The sequence below is a fragment of the Amblyraja radiata genome, chromosome 20 (assembly GCF_010909765.2).
Source record: "Amblyraja radiata isolate CabotCenter1 chromosome 20, sAmbRad1.1.pri, whole genome shotgun sequence".
Taxonomy (NCBI): domain Eukaryota; kingdom Metazoa; phylum Chordata; class Chondrichthyes; order Rajiformes; family Rajidae; genus Amblyraja; species Amblyraja radiata.
In genome coordinates this window covers 11,209,498-11,223,295 of record NC_045975.1, presented here as the reverse complement: position 1 = coordinate 11,223,295, position 13,798 = coordinate 11,209,498, and the positions used below count along the sequence as shown (strand labels likewise).

The window sequence follows — 13,798 nt, the reverse complement described above, 5'->3', positions numbered from 1 at the left end:
CTGGCCTGTACGGAAGCCAGACAATTCCTGGAGGGCCACGGTAGATTATAGGGTCCTGAATAAGAATATTCCGGCTTGCGCACCAACTGTGGCAGCTGTAGCAGACCTATTAGCAGAAATTCCAGCGTCTGCATCTGTATTTACGGTGCTAGACATCTCGAACGGTTTCTGGTCTATCCCAGTCAGGAAGGAAGACCAGTACAAATTTGCTTTTACATTCAAGGGGCAGCAGTACACGTGGAACTGTCTTCCCCAAGGGTTCCACAATAGCCCCAGCATTTTCCACCAATGTATGGCGGAATGTTTAAAGGAATTTAGTGAGCCCCACAAGATCGTCCAGTATGTGGACGATATTTTGCTATTCACAGACACCAGTGAGGAACATGGGCCCCTAGTAAATGAACTGCTGAAGCTGCTCTGTAAGAGCGGTTTAAAAATAAACCCCAAGAAGGCACAGATAGGGTTACAAGAGGTAAAGTTCTTGGGACTGACCCTTAGGGCCGGAGAAAGGGGTATCGATACAGCAAGAAGGCAGGCAGTGCAGGAACTCCCAGTCCCAATGGACGTGGGGGGGGTAAGATCATTTCTGGGAGTCACGGGCTACTGCAGAGACTTTATAGAGGACTATGCCGCGACCGCAACACCTCTGCACCGGCTGCTACGCAAAGGGGTAGAGTGGGAGTGGGATGAGCAGTGCGAGTCGGCATTCGTCCATTTGAAGCGGGACCTGCAAAAGGCCCCAGCTCTGGGAGCCATTGACTACAGGGAGGAATTTTTCCTGGAGGTAGCCGCAAGCAGCGATGGCCTGAGCGCAGTGCTCCTCCAGGAACGGCACGGCAAGTTAAGGCCAGTGGTGTATTCCTCCAGAGTCCTCACAGAGGTAGAAAGGTCCTATTCAAACTGTGAGCGGCACCTGCTAGCCACATACTGGGCAGTGAAGAAGGTACAGGTCTTCATAAGAATGTCCCCCATAACCCTCCTGACCCACCATACCCCAACCCAGATGCTGCTGGACGGTCGGATTAAGGATGGGACCGTTAGCAGTGCGAGGATCACTCGCTGGACCCTTCTCCTTTCCCAAATGGCCTTACGGGTTGAGAGGCTATGTGAGCCCAAGCTCGCAGCCAATTTGGTGTACCCAGGGGAGCCACACCATTGCTCGGTGGAAGGGGTATGGGAGGTGGACTTTGGGCTTAGAGCAGGGTTACATCCCACGGGTAGGGAAATATACGTGGACGGGTCCAGTTTCGTGTCCGAGGGCATACGGCTCACGGGCTGTGGGATCTGGGACCCCGAGGCAGAGATAGCCCTAGCTCTTAAACTCCCACATACGTTAAGCGCCCAGCAGGCAGAGCTGGCGGCGGTAATGTACGTGGTGACCCATCCCAAGCGTTTCCCCACTCCATACACCATATGTTCAGACAGCATGTTCACATGCAATTCCTGCACGGAATATTTGGCCATCTGGTCCCGCCGAGGGTACACCTCATCAGACGGGAAGCCCCTGACCACTAAACCACTATTAGAGAGGATTGTAGCAGCCGTAGGGAAGGGCGGGGATAGATATATCCATAAGGTGAAGGCCCATTCCAAAACGGAGCCACGGGGAAAGGGAAATCAGAGGGCGGATGGCTTGGCCAGGGAAGGAGCCAGGAGTGGGAAAGCATGGGACCCCTATCAGGAAGGACAGGTAGCTGCAGCCAGGGAGCAGCCTCGTGAAAAGGAGAGTGCGGGAGTGGTTTTGGCTCCGGACCTGACCACGGTCCAGGCACAAGACCCTATTTTAAAGGCTGCCTCAGCAGCCATTTGCAGGCAGGAGAAAACAGAGGGACCGTATGGGGGTAAAGACATGTCAGTGAAGGAAGGCATGTTATTCAAGGGAGATAAGTGGGTAGTGCCTTCCCTGTACAGAAGGGAATTTTTAAAACTAGCCCATGAGGGTCCAGGGGCAGGTCACCCTGGGCCAGAGACCACATGGCAGCGAGTAGAGATGGCAGGATGGTGGCCAGGGCTCAGGGAAGATGTTCGCGACTTTTGTGCAAGCTGTCTGGTTTGCGCAGCAAACAACCCAGACCCCCAGAAAAGGAAGGTTTCCATGGGACACATCGGGAGGGTGGAGGGGCCATGGCAGTCGATTCAAATCGACTACATCGGACCCCTTCCAACCGCTCAAGGGGGTTACAAGTACTGCTTAGTCCTTGTGGATGTGTTCTCAAAATGGGTAGAGGCCTTCCCTTGCAGAGCAGCCACCGCTATGGGTACGGCAAAAATCCTGGTTAGGGAGGTGTTCACCAGGTGGGGACTCCCACAGTTCGTGGAGTCAGATCAGGGGAGCCATTTCACGGGACAGGTCATGCAGTCCACCCTTAGAATACTGGGCATCAAGGCCAAGTGGCATGTGGCCTACCACCCCCAGTCCTCAGGTCCGGTAGAGCGGTTGAACCGGACAATAAAGGAAAGGATAAGGAAGGAAACAGGGGACTCACCCAACCGGTGGGTGGAGGTTTTACCCCTGGTCCTTATGGGGATTCGGGCCAGCCAGTCCAGGAGTACGGGGTACTCTCCCCATGAGCTTATGACGGGTCGGGTCATGAGAACGCCAATGCACATTATGGTCCCAGCCCTAACAGAGGGACAGCTCAGGGAAGTGAACCGGGACAAGTTTGCCAAGAGGCTATTTGAACAACTTAGACAGGTTCACTGGCAGGCAGCCAGAAACATGGGGGCCCAGCACCAAAGAAACAAGCTACTGCTGGAGCCTCGCAGGCATTGCGAGTGGGCAGTGGGAGACCAGGTAATGGTCAGGAGATATGCTAGGGTAGGGGTGTTTGAACCCTTGTATGCGGGCCCATACAACATAGTGGACAAAGCCAGTCCCATGGTGTATGCCATTCAGCTTCCCCGTAGAGTCAAATGGTTCCACATCAACCAGTGTAAATTGTTTGACCCCACAAGGGCAGGGAAAAGTAAGAAAGGGGTACATGTCAGAGAACAGGATCAGGAACAGACCCGGGTTGATGTGGAAACCGTAGGGGAGCCAGGTGAGTCCACAGGTAGTCAGCCTGAAGTAGCCGGCTGTGTTCCAGGGCGAGGACTGGAAGCAGCGGAGAAGGAGGCTGACTCCAGCCCTCCGCAGGCAGGTACCGTAGACTGCCTAAGAGAGGCAGAACTAGCAGAAGCAGAGGAGATGGAGGTATCACCTCTGGTGTGGGAACCCCCGGTCAGACGTAGGAGTGACAGGGTCCCTAAACCCCCAGTAAGGTGGTCCCCATCCCTAATTAAACCTAGGGCTGGGGCCGGCCACAGGAGGGCCGGGAAGGAGAGTGGCCGAAACAGGGCACTACGGAGTGCGGCTGGAGGGAGCCCAGTCTCCACAGGGAACGTAGGGGTAACTCAAAACCCCGTAGTGCAAAGGGAGGTGAGGGGCAGTCAGGCCCCTCGACAGGAGGAGTTCTGGCCTGCACGGGAGGGCCCACCAGAGGGGTGGCCCCAGCGTGACGGGGACCAGTTATGAGTTGGCCACCCGGAGACGGGTGGCGTTGTATATAGCATTGGTTTGTGTGTAAGTAGATGTAGTGTTTGGTAATTAGATATAAGGTTTTGTATAGCTACAGGGGAGTACAGGGACAGACAGTACGGGATCGAAGGGATGTGCTGTGGAAAAGTGGACCATAACAGACAAAACAAAACCCCAAATGCCATTTTAGGCGGATAGCTTTGTGGAGGCAAGGAGGTGTTTTGCTTTGTTTTCCAGATGGATAACCCCGCCGTATGGATGATGGCAATGATGTGCCTCCGAATGTGCGTGGCGCGTCGCGGGGACACGGAGGAGTCCATCGTATATGGGTGCTCAGGGGATAGAGCACCCCTCGTGTCTACTGGGCAAGGAAACCTGGTAGCGGATAGCCAGGCCGGATACTCCCATGAGGGAAGATGGCCTGGGTGGCTGGGGTCGAACTCGACCAGGTTCTCCAGCCACAGGAGCTTCGCCTACGGGGAAGCATCCATACCCTGTGCCGAGATACAGATGGCTACCGACCGGGTTAGGGTGACTGAGGGCAGGCGGGTGTGTTTAACCTGTAAGGGGGACGTTCCTTTGGGGAGATGGTGGTGGCTCAGGAAGCTGAGCTTGAACATGAGGGATCGATCCTCGGACTGGGAAAGACTGGACAATGATACCTACCGGACCATCACGGGGTCACCGGGAGGGATCACTGTATGTTGGGACAAATGGTGGGCCTATGACCAGGGGCTTTATTTATGTCTATGGGGGTCTGCCAAGGCGTGTCCGGTAGGGGCATCAATCACTTTCGTCAAGTGGTGGCAGAACCCCGGGAACGGGATAGATTGGGACCGCAGTGGGCAGGCATGTGTGGCCCCAAGGGCTGGGATGACAGTAAAAGCCACCGAATTGCTGGTTCAGGTGAAGAAGCCCCTACCCACAGCCCAACCGATCGACCCTCACAACTGTCCATCCACCACCAAAGGGCCGGAGAATGGGTTAGCACTTGTCCCAACAAAAAGGGTGCTGTACCAGGGAGTGCATTACGCTGTGGCCTCAGTAGTATTAAATTTGACTGAAGTGCGGTTACCCGCATGGTGCCCCCGCGAGACGGAATTATTATATCAGGCCCTGCTAAAAGACATGTTCCAGAAATTCCACAACCTGGATTTTGGGGACATAGACATAGAAGAGATGTACCGCGGGGGAGGGGATTTCACTTTGGGGTCCGGTAGGCAAAGACGAGGGGTGGTTAATGACGGGTTTACAGCATTTAACACGGGGACATCTATTATTAATAGCATGGACAACGTAGAACTGGCCTTGCAGATCAATCAGTTGAAGGGCCAGTTAAGAAAGGTTCTGGGGGAGGAAAATGCGGTGGTAGGATCGGGACTGCACGAAGAGGTGGCAATGACTCTACATCTAAAAGAAATCATAGCACAATTGGAGACACATGCAAAAACGATAAACGCTTTGATTAAAGAGGACCGGAATGCGTCCGATCAGGCTGCACAGAATGAGGTGTGTGGGCTGTATGGTGCGTGGTTGTTGGGGGAGGGGAGGAGCAACCTGGAAGACCTGAGGCAAGGTCGGGTCCCCTCCTGGATAAGCAACCAGCACCTAGCAGCGCTACACCCTTATAACAGCACTTTGAGTCCTTGTCAGCTTCGTGTGGCCTCCGAGGCCTACCCGGTACCGGTGGATTGCGGAAAATCCAATCACACCATAATGGGAGTGGTCGTACGAATCCCGGTAATGGGAACCTCGGCACGACCAGCTCCTCTGTACCGAGTGGAGAACGTGGGAGTTGTTCGTGGGGGGGTGCATATTCGCTACGGGAAGGTCCCGCCCTATGTCATAGTGAGGGAGCAAGCGGTGACAGGCATTGACCTTTTGGGTTGTCGGAGCCGGGGAGCACAGGTAATCCTGTGTCCCCAGCACATGGGCGCTGAGGCTAGGCCTCAGTGTGGGTTCAGGACTGTTGGGGCACAGCCTATAAACTGCACCATGGAGGCGATGGCGGCAGACCATGTCCCTCCACAGGTGGCGTATATAGGCAGTGGGACGTACTGTGTCACCACAAGTGCCCAGCGGTATCAGCACGGATCACAGCTGTGGTGCCCGATACCGCACAGCAGCTTCTGCTTTAAACCCAGGGCAGAAGTCCATGTGGCACAGCAGCGAATATTACCCATCCCGGAACCTTCTTCGGTTCACCTCTCGGTACGAGAAAATGTAACTGACTTATTTGACTATGTTGCCCATTTTGGGTATGATATTCCCCCAGTGAATGAAAAATTAAAAGAGTTGCTGGTGGCGGTCGAGTTGTCGCACAAACACTTCTTCTCCCTGGAACAAAAGACTCTGGATATCGCCAGGGAGATCGAAGAGATCAAGTCTCCAAGTTGGTGGGACCTGGAGTCCTGGATCATAGTACCAGCATGGGTCCGCATCGTGTCCCATGTTCTGATCATCTGCCAGATGATAATTGTGGTGTATTTGCTATGCATTAATTGCAAATTTAAAAGGCGGAGGAGGATGGCCAAATTACAACAGCTGGTAAATCGAGCCGCCCGACGTCACCATAACGACACCCCATCACTGTAAAATGTCTGTACTCTAGTGCAATAGTTTTTGTACATAAGTTGTAATCCCTGCATTTTCAGGGAATGGTCGTGAGGGTACTGTATGGTTTGTGGGATTGATGTAAAGTAAAATGTGTATAGTGTAAGTTAATGTGCTTCGAGGGCCTAGTTTAGCGATTAAGGGGGCTTTCGGGGTACATAATTTCACCTTCTCACCAGGAGTGTTTACAGCTCTTGAGGCTGGAGGATTGCCCACTAACTTTGTCAATCGACACGGTCCGTGCGAGCCTGGACGTGTCGTAGGGGCATGTAAGTTATTTGGGCAAATCCTCCAAAATTATGGAAGAAATTGAATAAGCACATGGATATCTTAAAAGACAAATTTGCTGGCTGCAACGGAAAAAACCCCCTCCAATACACATCAAGAATCAAACCCGTCTGGCCTGTGGACTTGGACATCACACAACGGTGTGAACAGGGAAGGCTGAGACGGAGATAACGAGATTCTCTTGGATACACAAAGGGAGGAACCAAGCTTCAGCAGACGGTGGTAAACAGGCCAGCACAAGCACAATCACCATCGGGGATGATAACGATCAGGCTGAGGGATCATGACATCAGCAAACCCCTTATCATCGGAAGCCTATTGTTCATGCCAGATCGAAACTGGGAAACATCAAAAGAACCCCTTCTATCCAGAGGACCACCTGGGGGTTTCAAAGGAAGCTCAGGTATAAAAGCCGAAGTCAAGCCAGAACTCTCTCTCTCTTCCTGCTCTTCCTGCTCTGCTGGACAGCTCGTGGGCCTGCATCGACTTCGCTGTGAGTATCCTGGTGACCTGGTGAATTTCCCGAAATAGGAGGTTGAGGGGAGAAAGGTCAAGGGGGAGTATGCTTGCAAGTAACTTGTGTTAAAGTAAGTTTTACGACGTGCCCGATAGTTTTCGTCCATAGTTTTAGTTTAAAGCATAAGTTTAGCCACGCATTGTGTAGTGTTGGTGAGATTCGATTTCTCATTGTTTAATAAAGCCTGTAAATTTTAGACTTGCTTTGAGTCCATCTTGGTTTCTGTTTTCTCTCATCGGCACACTCTGGTCAATTCAACCTTTTATCATATCCCACCATAATTCCGAGGTCTAGAACCTAGGGGAATCCTTTTGTGGAGTAAAGGGAAAAACAAAACCCCTACACATGGGGTTGGCATCAAGGATCCGCAGCCAATCAGAGCTGGGGGGGTGGGGGGGGTTGCGATTGTTCCTCAGAATGCTGAGTCAGGGATCCGTCGCTGAGTTCCAAAGTTTCCATGTGCATCTTTTTAATTTAAAGATAACTTCACGTTGGAATGCAGTGATGCTGGGGGATAATGAGGCCCATGGGGAGAGCGGAGAGAGGGAGCCCAGAGATCTGAGCAGGGTGGCCTCACGCCACGCAGAGACCATGAGCAAGAAGGCGCCCAAGTACTTCCCTTCCCTCTACGACACCAACAGCAACTCGTCCCCTCTCAACGGCTTCAACATCTGGAAGAACCTCTTCCCGGCCCCGGAGATCGTGGAGAACAAGCCCACCAAGGCTTCCCTCTGGCCGCGGGGGTTGGCGGAAAACGCCTACGAGCCCCTGAAGTTCTTCTCCCCGCCGGTGGGAGGAGACTCCGCCTGGAGCGAGCTGGACGAGATCTGCGAGTTGGACATCAGGCTGAAGGAGATGGAGCTCCTCACGCTGACTGGAGATGGCTTCGACCTGCGGAGATGTGAGTTCTGATGGTAGAGCCACCCAGCGGGGAGAAAACGGGGGGGGGGGAGGTGGGGGGGGGGGGGGGGTGGCCCTTTGGCACGGCGTGTCCACGCCGAAAATAGACACGAAAAAGCCGGAGTAACCCAGCGGGTCAGGTAGCATCTCTGGAGAAAAGACGAGAGGTGACGTTTCGGGTCGAGGCTCTTCTTCGGGCTGAGAGTCAGGGGAACAGGAATTGAGATAGGGAAGGTGCAGAGGACAAATGAATGAAAGACGGGCAAAAAGCAACGGTGATCAAAGAAAGGTGGAGCCCACAATGGTCCATTGTTGGCTGTGAGGAAGGTGATAACGAGTTGTAGAAATAGTGAAACTTAACTGGACGACAGTGAAACTTGTACGTTGTCTATAGTGGGGGAGGGACGGAGGGAGAGAGGATGCAAGGGTTACTTTGTCTACATTGATCCCATTTGCCCACGTCAAGTCCTTATCCTTTTATGCCCTTTGCCTATCTTAATGCCTCTAAAATGTATTGGTTGTATCTTCCACCACCTCCTCTGGCAGCTCGATCCAGAGATCAGTTTGTCTTGGCAGCTTCACGCAGATGAGATTGGTTCACCCTTGGCATCATGAACGACGCAAACACATTGTGGATCAAAGGGGGCCGATCCCTGTTTCCCGTTACAGGAATGATGTGTGGGAAGGAACTGCAGATGCAGGTTTGCATCGAAGATAGACACAAAATGCTGGAGTAACTCAGCTCGTCAAGGCAGTGTCTCTGGAGATAAGGAATAGGTGATGTTTCAGTCCGAGTCTGAAGAAGGGTCTCGACTAGAAAACTTCACCTATTCCCTTTCTCCAGAGACGCTGCCTGACCCGCTGAGTTACTCCAGCACAGGATGTGAACACTGAGTGCAGAAGAGTGTACCAGCATCGGCCAGAGTTAGAGGATATCAGCTATCGGGAGAGGCTACAGTCGGAGCTGAGGGGAGCCCTGATTGAAATATATAACCTATGAGAGGAATAGGGTAGACAATCAGAACCTTTTTTTCTCATGGTGGAGATGTCACAGAGTAGAGGGTATAGTTTTAATGAGAGAGGGGAAAATGTAAAGGTGATTTGTGTGACCACGTTCTTTACACAGAGAGTGGTGAGTAGCTGGAACGCACGCACTGCCAGGGGTGGTTTTAGTTCCACTTTTAGAGCTACAGCATGGAAAGAGGCCCTTCAGCCCACCGAGTCCATGCCGACCAGCGATCACCCGTACACTAGTTCTATTCTACATACTGGGGAGAATTTCCGGAGGCCAATTAACCTACAAACCTACACATCTGTGGAATGTGGGAGGAAGCAGGAGATCCCGGGGAAAACCCACGCGGTCACAGGGAGAACGTACAAACTCCGTGCAGACAGGATCTAACCCGGGTCTATGGCACTGTGAGGCAGTATCTCTACTGCTGCACCACTGTGGTGGTGGAGGCAGATATGATGGTGGCGTTTATGAGGCTATTAGACAGAAACGTGGCTATGCAGGGAATGGAGGGATATGGAGCATATATTCAGGCACAGGAGATTGGCTTAGCTTGGCATCAAGTTCGGCATCATGCTAGATGGAAGAGAGTGTTAGTAGAGGGATATTGGTTGTGTCTCTGTTCCACTAGGTGGAGGATAGTGTTAATAGTGAACGTAATAGTGAATAGTGAACGCAAAACGGAACTTGTTCTCACCCTCAATAGACACAAAATGCTGGAGTAACTCAGCGGGACAGGCATCATCTCTGGAAAGAAGGGGTGACGTTTCGGGTCAAGACCCTTCTTCAGACTGAGTCAGGGGAGAGGTAAACGAGAGAAATGGAAGAGTAAGGTGTGAAAACGAGAGATCAAAGGGGATGAGATCAAGGAAAGTGTTGAATGGATCATAATAATGTTAGGGGAAGGCGACCACAATGCACAGAATGTAAAATCTAATCAGGAGGACAGTCAGACTGGTCGGAGAACTACCCTCGACAACTTCTCTTGCAACTCCTCTCAGTCTCTCCAAATTAAAGATGTAGCCGTGGGCACTTGCATGGGTCCCAGCTATGCCTGCCTTTATGTCGGGTACATCGAATAGTCCTTGTTCCAGGCATACACTGGCCCTATCCCCCCGACTCTTTCTCCTCTACACCAAAGACTGTAAAGGATGCCTCCAGCACCCATGAAGAACTTCATTAAGCGAAGGACTTCATTAACTTCACCACTAACTTCCACCCTGCCCTCAAATGCACCTGGACTATCTCTGACACCTCTCTCCACTTTCTTGACCTCTCTGCCTCCAACAGAGGACAGACTATCAACTGATGCCTACTACAACCCCTCCACTCTCACCCCCCTGTGTGTAGATAAAATTACCCCCAGATCGCCTTTAAACTTTGGCCCTCTCACATTAAGGTCAGCTTTTGACATTTCATAGAGTCATTGACTCACACAGTGTGGAAACAGGCCCTTCGGCCCAACATGTCCATGCAGACCAACATCTACACAAGCCCCACCAGCCTGAGTTTGGTCCATCTCCCTCCAAACCTATCCTATCCATGCACCAAATGTTTATTAAATGTTTAAGAAGAAACTGCAGATGCTGGAAAATCGAAGGTACACAAAAATGCTGGAGAAACTCAGCGGGTGCAGCAGCATCTATGGAGCGAAGGACAAAGGCAACGTTTCGGGCCAAAACCTTTCTTCAGACTGGGGTTTCGGCCCGAAACGTTGCCTTTTTCCTTCACTCCATAGATGCTGCTGCACCCGCTGAGTTTCTCCAGCATTTTTGTGTATGTTTATTAAATATTACTGCCTCAACTACCTCCTCCAGTAGCCATTCACCCACCAACCTTTGTATAAATGTATCTCTCATAATCTTTCCCCCCTCACCTTAAACCTATGTCCTCTGGTTCTCGAGCCTGGTTTCCCAGCCTAAAGGAAAGGTTCTGTGCCTACCCTATCTATGACCCTCAACCTTTTATATACTTCCATCAGGTTTCCCCTCAATCTCTGTCGCTCCAGAGAAAACAACCCGTTTGTCCAACCTCTCATTATAGCTAATGCCCGTTAATGCAGGCAACGTTTTAATGCAGCTCCATGTCACCAGTATAGTCTAACGTGTGCATGTCCCAGGGTAAATTGCAGGTTCTAGGGGTTGCCAGAATTTCCCTGCAGGTTCTGGGCAGCTGTTCCTTGCTCCATGGGTGCTGTCTGACCTACTGAGTATTTCTCTATTTTTATTTCAGATTTGTGGGCAGCATAGGGGTAGAGTTGCTGCCGTACAGCTCCAGAGACCCGGGTTCGATCCTGACTATGGGTGCTTGCCTGTACGCAGTTTGTCCCGTGTGGGTTTTCTTCAGGTGCTCCGGTTTCCTCCCACCCTACAAAGACATACACTTTTTTGTAGGTTAAACGGCTTTGGTAAAATTGTGTAAATTGACCCTAGTGTGTGCGGCACAGTGTTACCGTGTGGGGATCGCTGGCCGGCACGGACTCGGTGGGCCGAAGGGCCTGTTTCTGCGCTGTATCTCTAAACTAAACTAAACTCCAAGGTGTTTTACCCAACATTGCATGGAGGTACACGATAAACGGCTCAAAAGCAGGTTGTTTAGCTCACCTAGTCCAAGTACAGCACAGGAACAGGCCCTTCAGCCCACAATGTTCGTGCCAAACATAATGCGAAGATATTGGGGTCCAAGTCCACAACTTCCTGAAAAATGGCAACACAAGTAGACAGAGTGGTAAAGAAAAAGCCTATGGTGTGCGCGCCTTCATTCAACGAGGCATTGAATATAAGAGTCAGAAAAGAGTCAGCTTAGGTGAGGATGCTTTCGGAGTATTGTGTGCAGTTCTGTTCACCCCAGCACAGAGAGGATAAAAGAAATAGAAAGAGTACAGAGGAGGTTTACCGGAAAGATGCCTGGATTAGTGGGGGTATTTGCTACCATGAGAGATTGGACAGGCTTGGATTGTTTTCTCTGGAATGCCGGTTGTTGAGAGACTGTCAGAAGTATATAAAATCACGAGAGGCATAGATAGGGTGGACAGTCAGAGCCTCCTACTCAGGATTAAAGACTGGCGGGCATGGATCATAGAACATGGAAACATAGAACATAGGTGCAGGAGTAGGCCATTCGGCCCTTCGAGCCTGCACCGCCATTCAATATGATCATGGCTGATCATCCAACTCAGTATCCCGTACCTGCCTTCTCTCCATACCCCCTGATCCCTTTAGCCACAAAGGGCCACATCTAACTCCCTCTTAAATATAGCCAATGAACTGGCCTCAACTACCTTCCGTGGCGGAGAGTTCCAGAGATTCACCACACTCTGTGTGAAAAATGTTTTTCTCATCTCAGTCCTAAACAATTTCCCCTCTATCCTTAAGCTGTGACCCCTTGTCCTGGACTTCCCCAACATCGGGAACAATCTTCCTGCATCTAGCCTGTCCAACCCCTTAAGAATTTTGTAAGTTTCTATAAGATCCCCCCTCAATCTCCTAAATTCTAGCGAGTACAAGCTGAGTCTATCCAGTCTTTCCTCATATGAAAGTCCTGACATCCCAGGAATCAGTCTGGTGAATCTTCTCTGCACTCCCTCTATGGCAATAATGTCCTTCCTCAGATTTGGAGACCAAAACTGTACGCAATACTCCAGGTGTGGTCTCACCAAGACCCTGTACAACTGCAGCAGAACCTCCCTGCTCCTATACTCAAATCCTTTTGCTATGGATCAGAGGGACAACATTTAAAGGAAGGTAGACAAAAGTGCTGGAGAAACTCAGCGGGTGCAGCAGCATCTATGGAGCGAAGGAAATAGGCAACGTGTCGGGCCGAAACGTTGCCTATTTCCTTCGCTCCATAGATGCTGCTGCACCCGCTGAGTTTCTCCAGCACTTTTGTCTACCTTTGATTTTCCAGCATTTGCAGTTCCTTCTTAAACATTTAAAGGAAGATAGACACACAAAGCCGGAGTAACTCAGCGGGACAGGCAGCATCTCTGGAGAGAAGGAAATGGGTGACGTTTCGGGTCGAGACCCATCTTTAGACAAAGTTTAAAGGAGATGTGTGGGGCAGGTTTTTGTACAGAGATTGGTGGGTGCCTGGTACATGCTGCTAGGGGTGGTGGTGGAGGCAGATATAGTGTCAGGGCTATGGGGAGAAGGCAGGAGAATGGGGTTAGGATGGAGAGATAGATCAGCCATGATTGAATGGCGGAGTAGACTGGATGGGGCAAATGGCCTAATTCGACTCCTATTCCTTATGACCTTATGATACGATAGTGGCATTTCTGAGGCTTTTGAATAATCACATGGATATATAGGCAATGGAGGGTTATGCATTAAGTGCAGGAAGAGTTGGTTTTGGTATCATGATCGGCACATTGTGGGCCGAAGGGCCTGTTCCATTGCTGTACTGTTCTATGGTTTATAACTAATCCCACCAATGGCACAGGAAACCTCCTCCTATCCTCCCTCATCTCCTCGCCCCTAACGTGTCAACTGAGCCTCACCCCGTTAAGCCACCTTCCACACAGCGACATCAACCTCTCCTTGCGGGAGTCCGTCCCACCCTCTCACTGTGCAAAACCGCCACACCTCTGGAGGCTTCTGTTGCAATCCCTTCGGCTCTAAAGACCACAAAATCTGCTTTCCAACAGATAAGTTTTTAAAGATGCTGAAAGATGAGAAGATGCAAGACATCAAGGCAGCCAAGGAGAAGAAGCTGCAGATCTTAAAGGACAAGGCGAAGAAATGGTAGTCCTTTCCATTGAGCAGGAGAATGGAGATCTTAGCGCCTTCAAGGATAATCAACCACACTGCAATCAAAGATGTTTAATGTAGGGGCTGATATATACAAAACATTAAGTTGGACTGAATTACTAGGTTTCCTTTCTGAATTGCAACCAAACGCCTCACTGACGGTCAAATTCACTAAATAAGACATTTCAATGTAGTTACTCAAC

At 51.0% G+C, this 13,798-nt stretch overlaps 1 protein-coding gene across 1 annotated transcript; it reads left to right on the top strand.

Moving 5' to 3' along the window:
- Window positions 1–7,520: 7,520 nt before the first annotated feature.
- c20h11orf91 (chromosome 20 C11orf91 homolog) lies at window positions 7,521–13,593 on the top strand. Its single transcript, XM_033038548.1, has 2 exons — window positions 7,521–7,836; window positions 13,493–13,593. The coding sequence occupies exons 1-2, from the start codon at window positions 7,527–7,529 to the stop codon at window positions 13,591–13,593; spliced, it is 411 nt and encodes a 136-aa protein (XP_032894439.1). The 5' UTR covers window positions 7,521–7,526.
- Window positions 13,594–13,798: the final 205 nt, after the last annotated feature.

What these genes read in the sequence shown, in the direction of transcription:
- c20h11orf91 (XM_033038548.1), top strand. Translation starts at nt 7,527, where the DNA reads ATGAGCAAGAAGGCGCCCAAGTACTTCCCTTCCCTCTACGACACCAAC. An exon ending in TGGCTTCGACCTGCGGAGAT is followed by an intron (nt 7,837 to 13,492) that starts GTGAGTTCTGAT and finishes GCTTTCCAACAG; the next exon opens with ATAAGTTTTTAAAGATGCTG.